Raw genomic sequence first — 16,682 nt, 5'->3', positions numbered from 1 at the left:
AAAAACAAGTATCTGCATTTTAGTGCTTTGTTAAACCTAACTGTAAAAATTCTAACTCAGTATAACCAAACATCTGACAGGTTCTTTATAGCAAACTGCATTTCTTGAATTAAACTTTTGCTTACTTTTGAAGCAAAATTCTAATAGTTAAGGTTTTAATAAGGTCAAAAAGAGTGGATAAATCAAAGTTCCCAGACCCTGATTCTACCTGAAGGCTGAGAAACTTAAACACGCCAAGGTCTCAAAGATACTGAATCTGACTTTCCCCACAAAATGGCATGTTTTTGTGCATAGAAGTGTTGAGAGCTGAGACAGGGAAGTCAAGAAAGCCAAGGTTATGTTATTTTAGTAACCCTTACCCTGCACCCAGGAGAACTGAGATAACTATTTGTTAGGGCTGCCATCATTACCTAGATTTCAAAGATGGAATTGACATGGGGGGGGGGGCGGATTTCTGAAAGGCAGTGCTTTGTCCTGGATCTTAGGCAATTCAATCACTTTTGGGGGGCGTTTTTGCAAAAAAAAAAGAAGTTCAACAACTTTATTTGTACAGTATATGCGATGGTGATGATGATTGGTATTACTGTACTAGCTGTGTGGTTTCTCTAGCTGATTGAATATCTACATCCATGTCATCTGCCAGTTCTGTGCACATCTCTTTTATTGAAATGAAGGTCATAGAATAAAGAGTTGGAAGAGACCACAAGGGCCATCCAGTCCAACCCCCTGCCAAGCAGGAAACACCATCAAAGCATTCTTGACATATGCCTGTCAAGCCTCTGCTTAAAGACCTCCAAAGGAGGAGACTCCACCACACTCCTTGGTAGCAAATTCCACTGCCGAACAGCTCTTACTGTCAGGAAGTGCTTCCTAATGTTTAGGTGGAATCTGCTTTCTTGTAGTTTGAATCCATTGCTCCGTGTCCGCTTCTCTGGAGCAGCAGAAAACAACCTTTCTCCCTCCTCTATATGACATCCTTTTATATATTTGAACATGGCTATCACATCACCCCTTAACCTTCTCTTCTCTTTCCAGGCCTTTGACCATTTTGGTTGCCCTCTTCTGGACACGTTCCAGATTGTCTGAATCGTTCTTGAACTGTGGTGCCCAGAACTGGACACAGTACTCCAGGTCTTCTCACTAAATTCCCTTACATCTTCCTGTAATTTCACAAACTGCAGAGCCTGGGTGACTGGCTCTAGCATTTAATAATTTTGCTTAAGATCACAAGACAAACAATAAACGCTGATGTGCAAGAGGTGCACAACAACCGGTACAAAAGCTATAGTGCTTGTGTAATTTCAATTGGGGGTTAGGCCTGGGTTTGGCATAGAAACTGCTTTGGGTATCCTGTTTGATGACTTATGTCAGAGGAAAACAGGGGAAATATGTCCCTGTTATTTCTCCTTGACCTCTCACTGGCTTTCAGTACCATCAACCATGGTACCATCAACTTCTGGTATCCATCACCCAAGCTTTGTGGTAGTTCCAGTCCTACTTGGATGAACATTTCCATAGGACAGGCATCCCCAAACTGCGGCCCTCCAGATGTTTTGGCCTACAACTCCCATGATCCCTAGCTAACAGGACCAGTGGTCGGGGAAGATGGGAATTGTAGTCCAAAACACCTGGAGGGCCGAAGTTTGGGGATGCCTGCCATAGGATGATGCTTAAGGAGTGTTCCTTGGTCCTGGGGAGACTTCAATTCTTCAGGGTTCAATTTTATCCCCTATGCTGTTTAACATCTTTTAGAAAATCAAATACATAAAAAAGCAATTTTAGAAGGTGGTTCCTACCAGCTCACTGCCAGATCATGTACTTTCAATGTGTTGCTCAACCTATACATTCCAGACTTTAGTGGGCGCAAACATTCTTTTGCACGAGCGAGGTAAGGATTCACTTGAATATCTTCAGGAAACTCGGAATCCTAGAACAAATACACAAAGAAGCAAGCATATAATTAACCCTCAGTGCGTTCTGAACCATATTTGTATTTACAATTTAACCAGAGATGGCAAACACAATAAGCTGGAACCGATACTTCTTTCTTACACAATGAGATTCATGTAGCATCGATTTCATTGAACAGTGTGGTCAAATATTTTCGAAATATTCACCAGGCTAGAAAATTTACTTACTATTAACTCTAATTAACCAGGCTAAATAGGCTTTATTAAAAATTGATTGTCATTTAACAATGTCAGGAGAGAATTTGACCTTATATAGTATACCTTAAGCAATAAAAAGAGAAGTTTAGAGGGTTTTGAAACTCAATAATGTTTGCAAAATTGTCACTCTACACTGTTAAATAGTGGTTTCATTTAAAAAAGATAAAGAACATACAAATTCTTCTCAAACTACTCAAATTTCTCAAACTACTACTACTCAAACTACTGGAGATTAAGATACAGGTAGGTAGCCGTGTTGGTCTGAGTCAAAGCAAAATAAAAAAATTCCTTCAGTAGCACCTTAAAGACCAACTAAGTTTTTATTTTGGTATGAGCTTTCGTGTGCATGAACACTTCGCCAGATTAAGAATACCAAAAAATAAAAATAAAAAATATCAGTATCTGAATCGCCATGCATAACAAAGATGCTCATTTGTAGCCATTTCATTCTGAAACCCTTCTAGTTCAATTTTATGATTAAACACAAGGAATACACCTAAAGCAATCACATTCTACAACTGCAAAATATGAGGAAGATATAACTTAAAGCCTCAATTCATATTCTACAATACATCTTCAAAGGATCAGAAAGTGCAAAATAATATTTCACAAAACTGGGGGGGGGGGGAACGAAAGAGGATTATAACATTCTCGTTCCATTTCCTCATTCTATCCTGCTTTTTGCTTATACAACAGAACTATTTGGACATATGGTACAATTTTTGAGGTACATAACTACAATGGTTAGTTCACAAATTGGCTGTAGCTTTTTAAAAAAATGGACATGCATTTCTGTTTGAAGGATGGACTGCAGGACATTTACTCAATAGGATGACTTCCCCCACTGTACTGGATAGGCAGGGTCTTTCTTTTGCCTCCTCTTCCAGATTACTTAATCATGGGACCATGGCCAATCATGGCCCAATCAGGGGGAAGCCGATTCAACCTGGGCCTCAAACTCAAAGGGGACCTCAACTTTAGACACTTGTTGATTTGGGGCATTTGATAAGGTCTGCAACTTGTTTTTATGAACAAAAACATGACACACTCTCAGCTTTAAGCTTCAAATTTAAGAAAATAAGAAAAGGGATCTGGTAAAAAGATAAACATGCAATGCTAGCTTTCACTCTCTGCCTCTGGCCTTAGGGGTTCCTGAATATCAAAAAAGTTCTCCTATTACCATGACTGGACTCAAGTCTCCAGCTTTATAGTGTCTGCCGTTCCAATGTATGATATGTGAGAAAGCCACAGAATTTTCTGTTGCTCACTAAAAAATCAAAAATGAACAAAATTTGTTGTTTCTATATTACATCTACAATTATATTATTGTCCAGGAAGGAGGGGAAGGGGAAGATAGGCTGAATTCAAAGTACCCATCAACAGAACGATTTGAAAACATTTGGGGATTGTACTAAACATTTACTAAACCTTTTAGTACATCTAGGGGATGTATATAAAGGGCATCATAACAAATAGTGTTGAATGTCCTCCGTGTCTCCCGACTCACAGATACAGAGTCTTTCGTACACAGGGTGTTATTGAATCTTTCCATTAGATATGCAGAGGGAATACACTGAAGACGCAAAGCTGTAAATGCTTTTCTAAGTGGTGCCAGCGTGAGATTAATAAAGTACTGCTCCAGCCCAAAAGATGTTTCATAAATTAGATACCAGGATGAGTATGCCATCTGGGAAAGTGAATGAAGGTTCTTCCATTTAGAGTCCAAATAAATTTTTTCTTTGATGAGTTGTTTAACGCTGTTAAAGGCTCCAAAATTAACTGATTCATTCAATGCCAGAATTTGATTCTTTCTTTCTTTCTTTCTTTCTTTCTTTCCTTCCTTCCTTCCTTCCTTCCTTCCTTCCTTCCTTCCTTCCTTCCTTCCTTCCTTCCTTCCTTCTTTCCCCCCTCTCTTTCTTTCATATCACTTATATTAAAATTGTAACCCACCTGTGTTAGCAGATTCAATATATAAAATGTCTTTAAAAATGAGAAGATAACAATGGATTCATACCAATAGGCCAGAAAATGCACCTTTGAAAAATGCAAATGCTGATTTGGGATTGAAACCTTTCCCATTTAAGGCCAATGATAAATTTACAATTGCCTCTTTCACATTGAAAGCTAAAGACACAGGTTAATGAATCATTAAATTATCAATCATGCTGTTATACCCAGCAGGCTGAGGTCCAGGTGAAGGCTCTGACCTTGTGAACAAGAAATGAGGTCTCCACTCTCACTTTTTATACTGCATCATCCATGCTTGTGTAGAAAGAGAATATATGAAGTAATTTAAAATAATGTTCATTCCCACTTGTGTGATATCAAGTAGCATGTTTCTTTCTCTGGGCAGTTTGTTTTTGACACACACACACACAGAGAGAGAGAGAGAGAGAGAGAGAGAGAGAGAGAGAGAGAGAATTTCAGCCATTTTTGTGAATGGGCACCCCACCCTCCCCACTGTTACCATGGCAGCCATTTCATGACAGCTTCCAAGGCACTCTCTCAAGATTCCAAATTTGTTTATTACCTAATCTTCCAGATTGGGACACTTAGTGTTCATCCCACTGCTAAATTCTCTCCCTTGGCAGGAGGAGAGAAAAAAGAAAGTGGAAGGTAAGCCCAGCTCTGACCCAGTGAAAACCAGCTTTGCTCTCCATTTTCTTCCCGTTCATAGAATCACAGAATTGTATAGAGTTGGAGGGACCCTTGGGATAATCCCTTGCAATGCAGGAATCTCAACTAAAGCATACATTTTTATTCTTCTATAATACTCACTGTGGTGATGATAAACCTCATACACAAATGTGTCGTGGTGTTTGTGTTTGTGGGTGTGCATTTTCCGGGTTGCAAATTTTTGTGCTCATCCAAAAGTATGAGCATAAGCCAAAATAGTTGAAGACCTCTGGTTTAGGATTTGAATGGCATGCTAAACAGTAGCTAATCTAAAATGGAAGTGGAAGCTTCCAATCTCATTGTGACCACATCAGAGGAAAAATGCGAAGGGGGTGAGCATACAAATCGGGGACTTACTGTGGTTCATGCTCAGTATGAATGCAGCCATAGAGCTGAAAACATCTTCCGCATGCAGAAAGTGTGTTTGATTCTTAGAACTGCTATTCTCTAAAGCAGGCATAGGCAACCTTGGCTCTCCAGATGTTTTGGAACTACAACTCCCATGATCCATGACCACTGGTCCTGTTAGCTAGGGATCATGGGAGTTGTAGTTCCCAAACATCTGGAGAGCCAAGGTTGCCTATGCCTGCTCTAAAGCCTTATTCTTCATTTTCAACTTGGGTCAATATAAAGCATGTATATGATACTTCAATATTATGGGTTGGCATTGTAAAAAAAAATGTAGCTGTGAAAGGAAGCCCCATGGAAATACTTTTGAATACAAAAAAAATCTCATTTAAAACGTTCTACAATACTTCTTGCAGACACTTTGTAGTGCAATGTGATTTAACCATGAGTGCAATTATTTTATAAACATCTGAAATATCAGGGGAAAGTTGAAAACCACTGCAAAAAAAGAGCACAGTAAAAACTTTATTATATACTACACCTTGCTTAGCTTGCTAATAAAACTCATAAAAATCATCCACAAAAGGCTGTGGCTACATAAATCTACCTTATTCCACTTTATAACCCTGACAGATTTTCTTTTCTTTCTTTTTTAATAAACATAAAGATAATATGCAGTAGATAGTAAAAGTTAGATTAATTAAAAAAGCCATTGTAAAACTGCAGTAACTTCACAGACAATGACAACTGTGCTCATCCAACTGTTCATACAAAGCTTGAGTAATAATGCCAACAGTAAAATGAAAACTGAGACTGCTCCTGACACAGTCCCAGTTTTAAAGGTCTGTTAAAGCAAGTGAAACTTTCTTCAGCTGCTGCTTTATTCTGCAGAGATGAAAGGAGAAGCAAAATGTGCTACAGCTACAGCTGTTTCTTTTCTGCTTGACATAATCTCCCAATCTGAAGCTACATGAACAATGCCAGGTAACATCTCACAAGACATCATACTCTTAAAAAGTATGTCAAATAAATTCTGATGACCTTTCCAAATGGTGATTTTCTATTATTATAGCAGTTTGAATATTTTTATGACACAACAGGCACAGGAAATCAAGGAATAAGATCAGATGTGACAATGTTTTGTAAGAAATCTTATATTTCTGACCATAAATAAGTGCATAATAAAATATGCATAAGGCTAATTTACAATACAGTACACTTTACATTATTAGAATCCTTATTGTTTATTGGTATGTCATTACATGCCTAGTTACCTATGCATAAGTCACATTTGAATCAACGAGATTACTCTGAAAGATGAAAGGATTGCACCCCCTTACCTACATCTGCCCGTATGCGCAGATGAAGCTTGAAAAAGTGCCTTCATATTCACTATGGTGTCAGGAACACCATTAGTTGGGAAGCCCATTCCTGAAGAGCTCTGAATTAGTAGCTTAATACTCTTCTCTTTCCTCTTTGGCGATCACTCGTAGCCGAGTAAGATTGTCTTCTATACTCTTCTCTCTTTCTCTTTGGCGATCACTTGTAGCCGAGTAAGATTGTCTTCCATAAACACAGTTTTAACAATGGGTCCGTAAGTGACTGTGGAGGCCAATTCTGGATCCACACGTCCTTCCACAGTGGGGACATTGGTTCCTGGGCGGGAGTTGATCATGGTGTGGATTTGCCAAGCGTGCCTTCCTCTTAGCATGTTTCTCCCTTGCATCCTGAGATCGAGTTTCTTCAAAGCCCATGACACCTTTGGTAAAGGCTGTTCTCCAACTGGAGCGCTCGCAGGCCAGTGTTTCCCAGTTGTCAGTGTTTATACTACATTTTTTTTTAGATTTGCCTTGAGACAGTCTTTAAACCTCTTTAGTTGACCACCAGCATTACGCTTTCCATTTTTAAGTTCAGAATGGAGTAGTTGCTTTGGAAGGCGATCATCAGGCATCCGCACAACATGTCCTGTCCAACGAAGTTGATGTTGAAGAATCATTGCTTCAACACTGGTGATCTTTGCTTCTTCCAGTACACTGATATTAGTTTGCCTGTCTTCCCAAGTGATGTGTAAAAATTTTCAGAGATACCGTAGATGGAATATTTCGAGGAGTTGGAGATGGCGTTTATGTGGTCCATGTTTCACAAGCATATAGTAAGGTTGGTAGTACAATAGTTTTGTAAACAACCATTTTGGTTTCCCTGTGAATGTCCCGGTCCTCAAACACTCTGCACTTCAATTGGGAGAAAGCCGCACTCGCAGAGCTCTGGCGATGCTGGATTTTGGCATCAATGTTGGCCCTTGTGGAAAGGTAACTGCCTAGGTAGGAGAAGTGATAAACGTTTTCCAACGTTATACCACTGAGTTGGATTTGTGGCGCTGGAGAGGGGTTATTTTGTACTTGTTGGTGCAGCACTTTGGTTTTTGGGATGTTGAGTGATAGGCCAAGCTTTTCATAAGCTTCTACAAAGATATTTAGGATGGTTTGGAGGTGATCCTCTAAGCGTGCACACACTACGTTGTCATCAGCACACTGAAGCTCTATGACAGAAGTTACAGTAACCTTACTTTTTGCTTTCAGCCTGCTTAATACTAGGTGTCTCTTGACTCAGTAAGTAAAAGTAAATGCCAAAGCAGCTGGCAATTTCTGTTGCCCATGTGCTGATAACCTCCATTACTGCAGTGTGCTCTATGTGAGGCTGCTCTTGAGCTTCACTTGGAAGCAGTGGCGGAGATTAATGCTCCGGCACCGGGGGTGGAGAGCAGGTGGGAGCATGGAATGCGTCCCAGGGTGTGGCGCACCGCGCGATGGAGCGTAGCGCACGTCCTGGGGGCATGGTGTGCTATCTGCGGGGCCGTGGCTCCCACCACGGAGGGGCAGCCACGATGACACCCCACTGGGATCGTGGTGCTGGGGGCAATGCGCTCCCCCACCCCCCTCTTCCTCCACCAGTACTTGGAAGCTGCAGCTACTGCAGAATGTAGGAGATTGACTGCTTATTGAGACAGAACATCCCCATCACAGAATGTTGCTGTTGTAAGAATTGCACTGACTGCCAAGTAGCTAACAAGCTATGTTCAAGGAGATGGTACAGATGTACAGAAGTCCTATGCAGCTTGGGACCAGAATACCTGAAAGATTGCTGCATCCCAATCAATCACTGCACTCTACAGGAGAGGAGGTCCTGCAGATACTATCTTATCCAGAGAGCCATTCCACATGTTGTAACAATCAGGACTTTACCCCTTTGAACTCAATTTCATTGTATTTCAGGCCCTTTTACTGTCTTTTTGACACTTGTTGAAGACTTTCCTATTTCAACAAAACTTCTAAGTGGACATTTATTTACCCGGGTTGCGATCAGTAGTAGATTAGAAATTATTTTTATATATGTAATTGTTTTATATAGGTGATATTCAACTATATTTTAATAATAGACCCAAAAGACCTTCCTTAGTCGTGTTTATTAATTTCAGTGGGTCTGCTCTGAATAAAACTAAGTTCAAAACTACCAGTGTTTTCTTGTATTGTGAAATTGCTTTCAGATGCCTCATTATTATATAGGTAAAGGTAAAGGGACCCCAGACCATTAGGTCCAGTCGCGGACAACTCTGGGGTTGTGGCGCTCATCTCGCTTTATTGGCCAAGGGAGCCAGCGTACAGCTTCCAGGTCATGTGGCCAGCATGACTAAGCCCCTTCTGGCGAACCAGAGCAGCGCACGGAAACGCCGTTTACCTTCCCGCTATAGCGGTACCTATTTATCTACTTGCACTTTGACATGCTTTCGAACTGCACGAATAGGAGCAGGGACCTAACAACAGGAGCTCACCCCGTCGCAGGGATTCGAACCGCCGACCTTCTGATTGGCAAGCCCTAGGTTCTGTGGTTTAACCCACAGCGCCACCCACATCCCCATTATTATATAGATATATAATAATTATCTATAATGGCCTGCTACATGTTGAATGCTTGTAGTGGTAATGGAGTAGATTTTTTACAATGCCAGATTTTATTATGACTGGTATGGTTCCATCTATATGAAGATGCTGCCTTTGGTGGAATCTTGAGGTCAGATCCAACAAAGATGTTGTGCTAGTGGAAGCCAGTGAAACTAGCTCAACAGGATTCTCCACCCACCCCCTTTTGCCTGTGTGTTCCTACTCCCTCCCCAAATCTGCTTTGGAGGGTCAGGGTATACCTCCAGAACAGCACACAGGGAGAGAAAAGGAGATAGGTGACAGAATAATTTGCTTATTATCACTACTTTGAATTCCACCCATGATTGTCTTTAAATCTTTTCCTCCTCCCACCCAAATTGGGAGGAACATTTTTTAAGAAGGAAAAAACAGTCAAAGCCTTCCATGCTACTATAGAAGGCTTCCAAAAGATTGAGAGGTTTGGGTTTTCTTTTACATAAAGTTGTCCAGAAGGGGAAGAAGTTTTAAATCTTTTCCCCTCAACTATATTTCATAGGTGAGACTATTTATAAAAGGGCAGCCAAAAAATCAATCTACCAGCTAACATTTTTTTTCTATACAGTGGTACCTTGGTTTACAACCATAATTCGTTCCGGAGGTCCGTTTGTAAACCAAAACAGGTTGTAACCCAAGGCACGCTTTCATCAATGCCCCCCCCCCCAAAAAAAATTGTTCGTGAACCAAAAAAAATGGGTTGTAATCCCAAAAAAGTTTACAAACCGGGATATGCACGGTTTGACGTTTTTGTAATCCAAAATGTATGCAGACCAAGACGTATGCGAACCAAGGTACCACTGTATTAGTAAAGCCAGTATGCTATGGGTGCAGACTGCATGAAAACAAACAGAGGGACAGAAGTCATCCCTTGATCAGTCCCATACAAAGCATGCTGATCATATCCCTGAGGAACAAGAGAAAGCCTCTTAAGAGAGCAAGCAATCTGGGCCATGCAGCACTGATGTCTGATTCTCACAGCAGAAAACAGCATGCGGAATTGGCCAACTGTAAAGGTTTAGTGAACCAAGGTTGATGAGTCCACAAATGAGTGACAGGTATGCTGCTGGAAATCTTGTGTGACATACCTGGACTCACTGAATATATGGGGTATCATCAGCTGAAGCAGATGTATCCAGAACGGTGTCTGGCAGATAACTAAGGCTGGCATGCAGTCAAGTAAATGCTGACTCTGGTGTGCTATTGCAGTTCTGCCCAAATGGCAAGGTAAGAGGAACAATGGCATCTACACAATTGCAGGAAAGGCATGCATGGCAGGAAAAAAGGCCAGGATTGCTCTAATGAACTTATGTTACTGAGTGGAAACACGACATAAGCACAGAAAGGTGACATATGAAACAGGCAAAGAGCCAGTCATCTGTAAATGAAAAGACAAAAATGCCTAGTTATGGCCATTACATGGCCACCACTAGCATACATCTGGTAAACATGTGATGTGCTGGGGTGAATCTAAATGGCAGTATCCAGTATCAGAAGCAGCCAGCACCAACTGCAAAGCTCAGAAACGTTCTGTACTGAGGTTGAACAGAAACATGGGAATAAGCATCATTTAGCTTCACAAATATGCCAAACAACGCATATATGACACAACTGAAGTGTATATATGAAGAGGAGGATGTTGGTCAAATAAACTATCCTGAACAGTTTAGTTCTTGGTAATTACCACCTCCAAGATGTAAAATTGAGCAGATGTTGCCATCCTTCTTCAGCATTACGAACAGAAGTACTACCTGAGATGCCATTAGGAGGCAAGGCTAATATTTCAGTAAGAGGGCAGCAGTGAAGGCTGCTGGAACCTAGACCTGGTGAGGTGCCTAGGAGGTCACACAGCTGGCACCTAAGTCCCTATCCTCCTCCTTTGTGAGTAATTTTGTTGTAATGCAAAATCAATCACTCCGTGACTTGTTTCCCTGTCAATGTTAGGGCGGCACCTTTGCTGTATTACTTAGACTGCCTAAACATGTTCTAGTTGACCAAACTTACTCAGACATGTAATTATGGCATGTACTTCAACATGTGTGTGTGTGTGTGTGTGTGTGTGTGTGTGTAGACCCACCCATCATGGATTTTACTTATATTTGATAGTCCACTTGTTTTTAACATCTGATTTAATTGGTATTTTTTATGTTTATTTTACACTGTGATTAAGCAGCATGTAACTTATGTTAAATAAATAAAATACTATTCTGAAACTGTCATTCCTCATGCCACATCATATACCACTTAAGAGTACCTTAACTCTCCCAAGAGACTTTTTGGAGTATATCAGGAACTATCAGGGCCGGCTCTAGGCCCGCTCCCACTGAGAGGCGCGGCTGAGGCTGCCCCAGGCGCGCCTCCACTGTTCAGCGGCAGGGGCGTCACAACAGGTGGCAGGCAGTGCCCCCTGGCCCAGGGCTGGCCCTATGGCACGCTGGGTGGCGCAGTGCAGCTGCGCCCGCGGCAGCCCCCCTACGTGGGATCTGGCGCGCCAGGGCGCCGAGCATGCTTAAGATGGCCCTGCTCCCCATCCCAACTGCCATCTTCCAGCCCCTGTGGCGGTGGCGGTTTCTGTCTTCGTTTCCCTCCATCCCCAACGGCGCCCTCCGCCCCAGGCTAAATTTTGGGAAGGGAGGGGGCGTCGGAGGGACCTTTGCGCCATGGTGCTGGATGTGGTTAAGACGGGCCTGGGAACTATACTGAGTGTGTGTGTGTGTAAAGAATTGGTAGCAGTCCTTATGCATGAGTGGAGATGCTACTGTTGACATCGGTGGAGTTTAGCTTCCAACTTACATTTATTTTAAAAACTAAATATATTTCATGAGAAAATGTAAGCAAACACTAGATTGTTTAGTGTGTGTTCATCACGCACACACATTTTTCCAATGGGCTCACTATGCACTAAAATGAAATTTTAACTGCACCACTTCTTGAAGCCTTTTCAAAACCTTCCTATTTTTTTTCTTGTAACAGAAATATTAATGAGTCTTTAAAAGGGTTCTTGAGACAGATGAAACATATTAACACTAAGTGTAAGTTTCTATGTTCGTCCTAATGGTCTCAATAAAATTATAAGAAGTGTTCATTTATTAGTACCAAAATAAACTAGTAAACACATTTATAAACAATTAATGATTTGCTGGTAATTGTATCAGAGATATCTCCTGGGCTACTGGTTTTTGTATAAGAGTGGCCTGATAAGACACAAATATCAACAAAATACAGCTAATATATAAGAATGTGGACCTTCCATTTCTCATGAAGATGTTTTGAAGTAGGAACAGACAAACAATAATGTCCTCACATAGCCAGCAGTCTGAATCCCAACCAGTATTAGGGGTAGGTGAAGGAATTACCCTAGTAACAATTCAGTGAGCCAATTAACAGCAGTTGATTATTGCAGGATTGAGAGCTGAGACTGATTGGCTCCCAGAAATATTTTTAGAAAGAAAGGAAACCACATTCCATGGGACCCTGCGTCAATAATGATCCCCGTCCTGTTTGTCATCCCGAGTTCTTGTTTATATCCAAACACATCTGCAGTAATGACTGGTTTCATTTTAAACTTCCTTTCCCAGTTGAACACTGAGCTGCATGCCTGGCCCCATACCAGAGAGTCTCAAAAGCATTCTTGGGACAACTACATTTTAATATCCTTCAGAAACCTGCAAAGCTGTTAGCTGAGGTGTGCCACTAGAGGCAAAAGGACAATATTTCCCTGAGCCTCTGTCTGGGGTGCCAAACAAAAAATGCTGGGCAATTCTTAAACTCATTTCTCACAGAAATACAATTATCCAGCTTGCTGTAGCAGAAATTTGCTACAGTGGGAAGGTACCAAAGCTGCATGGAGTAAAGAGCTAATTTAAGTGGAGAGATCATATATCCACACCATACATTTAAGCTCATGGCTTCCTCTAAATAACCCTCTGAATTGTAGTACACCCTCATAGAGCTACAATTCCCAGTACCTCTAACAAACTACAGTTCCCAGGATTCTTTCGGAGAAACCATGTGCTTTAAATGTATGGTGCAGATGTGACTAGGGCCGGGGGAAGATGCATGGATGAATTTGGGAGTGAACAGGCTAAGCCCAGAACACTGTTTCTAGTTTCCCAATAATTCTACTGTATTCATGAATTGTTTCTTTTCAGGTGAGATCCTTTTGAATTTAAATTTCAGTTTAATACTGAACCACCTTGACCTCCAACCATCACACAAACACACACACAAGACAAATCCAGAAACCCTGTTGAAATGTGCCTGTGCTTGCACTTCTTTCAGAGTTTTTTAATACCTTCCCAAAAAGTTTGCAACTATAATATCACAAAGAGTTGGTGCACTCATTTTGTTTTACTGTGAATCCATTTCCTGGTGCAGAAAAAGCTGAAGAAGAATAAAATCAGTTTATTACCACCTGGCCTCTATACAACAAAATGTAATACCATATGCTTTTGTGGCTATCCTAAGTGCAAATTGTTATTCAAGAGCTGTAACTCACTCTAAAATCTCTAGACAGGGGGATAAATTATTTATGGGGGCTACAGCAGATGGCATGTGAGTTAAAAATGAATTGTACTCTAAAAAGTGCCACAAACTTACACAAAAGATTTGTTATTTTGGTGCACTCACAATAATCTCTTCTAAACTTGCAGTCTTGACAGAAATGAGGTTCTTTCTGCTACCTGAAAGCAGTGTCTGAATGATACCCTATTCTTCCTTGATTAGCTCTCAGTTAAGATTTAGAGTGTGTGCAGTGGGGCAGGGAAAAAGGAAGAGAGGGGATAACGACATGGAAAGAAAGTTGTTTCCAATTCCCCAAAAGGAATCTGTTGGAAATAACATTTTCTCTGAGGGCTCGTCCACACGTACCTTTTGCCCCGGGCTTTCTAGGCATAGGCTTGTGTTCTAAAACTCCATTTCTGACCGCTTTGCCCCCCCTTTTTTTGCCCCGCCACTTTCCACAGGAAAACCCACTCTTTAACGCTAAATCAGAATAAACGACAATTTGGGGTTTTCGCAGATTGCTGTTTGCGCTAATTCAGCAGTAAAGAGCAAGTTTTTGCAGGGAAAGCTCCAGGGCAAAATAACAACCCACTTGGATACAGAGCTTTAAAGTGCTGACCTATGCCTAGAAACACGGCACAAAAGGAAGCCTGGATAAGCTCTGACTAAACCAACAGCTGAAATTTGGTGCTGAGAACCTTCAAACCTATTGTACTGGAAGACTTCAGCATTCTCTGGAGAATTATGGATTCAACTGGAACTATGGTTCCAAATTTGTCTAGTTGGGGCACTTGCCCAGCGATGTCAATAGCTGCTCATTCAATGGCATAGCTAAAAACTGACCATGGCCATTGACTCAGTAGCTCCTAAATGTCCCGCACAAAATAATACAGCTATTCTCAGCATGAATGTGGAAGGAAAGGCTTCAATTCAAATAAAGAGCCATTAAAATATGTGGGGAAATGCAACTAAGTGATTAGTATTGAAATAACCATGGCAGTTGAACCCCATGCAATGACTAGGGGAAGATAATATTAATACATTCTCAGTTTCACTTAAGAGGTCTAAATTTAATCAAGGTTAGTTTCTAAAATAAATCACACATTAGAGTGAGCACCAGGAGTACCAACTTGAATAAAATATTTGGGGGCCCAGGTAAGCCCTGCCCCACATAATTGATCACATGACGCAGCACACACACACACTATTTGAATGATTCAATTCAATTCAATTCAATTTTATTCGACAATCAGTCAGAAATAAAGATATCCATACAAAATTTAAAACATCTAGACATTTAACATCTAGACATCTAAAAACTTAAAACTTAAACCAACAATAAATTAGGCTATACATTTAGACCCATGTCGGCACTGTCAATTTTAACCTTACGACGCTTAAGGGCCAAAAAAAGAAATTTGGCCACTAAGGAGGCTGTTGTTTCAGTAACATTATTCAGTAAAAACAAAACCTTTCTTTCTCTGGCTACAGGGCTAAGTTGGCATAGGAGTGAGTCCTTAAGTTTTTGTCTAAGGTCTGCATAAAAAGGGCAGGTCAAAAGAAAAGGGCAGGTCAAAAGGTTAGTGGAAGGGCATGCTGTGTAAGTTTGTGCTTTACAGTCCCCTCCCACTGCACCTCCTCAGCCTGCATATCCCCAGCCAGACGGGATGAGGGGGTTACCTGCCAAGGCCTATGTCAAGTTCCCCACTTTTGAGGCTCAATAAAGTTGTGGCCAATTTGAACCCATACTCTGGCCTTCTAAGGCACCACAGACAGGGTTTAGTGTGTGTGCCCGCAAAAGACAAGCTGAGCCATCCCCTTGGGCTAAATGCATGCAAGGAGACACCTTTAAATAGCAGAAGCATCCAGATCTGCTGTTGCTGTTTGTGTAACTGCTAAACTGCTAAAATAATAAATGAAGACATTCAATGTTAAGAACTGAAGACCTCTATAGAGAAAATGTGGAGTTTTAGTCCTGTTTGAAGGACGACAGGTATGCATAAAAAATTCTTATGCAAACAAGTAAGCACTCATACGACGTGAATGTTTTTTTAAAGTATCAGAACATGTGGATTTCACACACACACACACACACACACTATTTGTTTATTGTTCTCTTTACTTGTTAACCTAGGGAAACCTGGGGAAATTGCTTGCAACAGTTTCAAATCACAGGAGACAGTCTCAATTTGTCCTCTATTACTTCATGGCTACAATTTGTTTACAGGTGCTGCAGAAATGCTTTATGGGTCTACAAAGATGTTTTCCTTTGCGGACTTTGAGGGGGAAAGCCTACTAACAAAAGCTGAAGTTTTCATCCACAAGAAATAATAAATGTGACAGGATAGTCTCCTTACAAAGTGCTGTTGTGACCCATTGTGGCTTATAGTAGGTTCAAGACAATGCCTTAAAACAGAATTTAGAAAGGAAGGAAGAAACCTTCAATAGCAAAGCACTATAGCAAACATGCGCTGGATTATGGAGAAAGCTAGAGAGTTCCAGAAAAACATCTACTTCTGCTTCATTGACTATGCAAAAGCCTTTGACTGTGTCGACCACAGCAAACTATGGCAAGTTCTTAAAGAAATGGGAGTGCCTGATCACCTCATCTGTCTCCTGAGAAATCTCTATGTGGGACAAGAAGTTACACTTAGAACTGGATATGGAACAACTGGTTGGTTCAAAATTGGGGAAGGAGTACGACAAGGCTGTATATCGTCTCCCTGCTTTAACTTATATGCACAATTCATCATGCGAAAGGCTGGACTGGATGAATCTCAAACTGGAATTAAGATTGCCGGAAGAAATATCAACAACCTCAGATATGCAGATGACACAACCTTGATGGCAGAAAGTAGGGAGGAATTAAAGAACCTTTTAATGAGGGTAAAAGAGGAGAGCGCAAAATATGGTCTGAAGCTCAACATACAAAAAACCAAGATCATGGCCACTGGTCCCATCACCTCCTGGCAAATAGAAGGGGAAGAAATGGAGGCAGTCAGAGATTTTACTTTCT

The 16,682-nt window shown here is 41.0% G+C and overlaps 1 protein-coding gene across 2 annotated transcripts in view; it reads right to left on the bottom strand.

Annotated features, from left to right (window-relative positions):
• The window catches only part of SPAG16 (sperm associated antigen 16), a 392,111-nt gene that overhangs the window by 326,302 nt on the left and 49,127 nt on the right, over window positions 1–16,682 (bottom strand). For both annotated transcript variants that reach the window (XM_035138897.2, XM_035138915.2), the window contains exon 10: window positions 1,797–1,927. In XM_035138897.2, coding sequence (XP_034994788.1) covers window positions 1,797–1,927 — 131 coding nt within the window. The remainder of the gene's footprint in view (window positions 1–1,796; window positions 1,928–16,682) is intronic.

Source organism: Zootoca vivipara, chromosome 1 (genome assembly GCF_963506605.1).
Source record: "Zootoca vivipara chromosome 1, rZooViv1.1, whole genome shotgun sequence".
NCBI lineage: Eukaryota > Metazoa > Chordata > Lepidosauria > Squamata > Lacertidae > Zootoca > Zootoca vivipara.
This window is presented reverse-complemented; position numbering and strand designations above follow the sequence as displayed.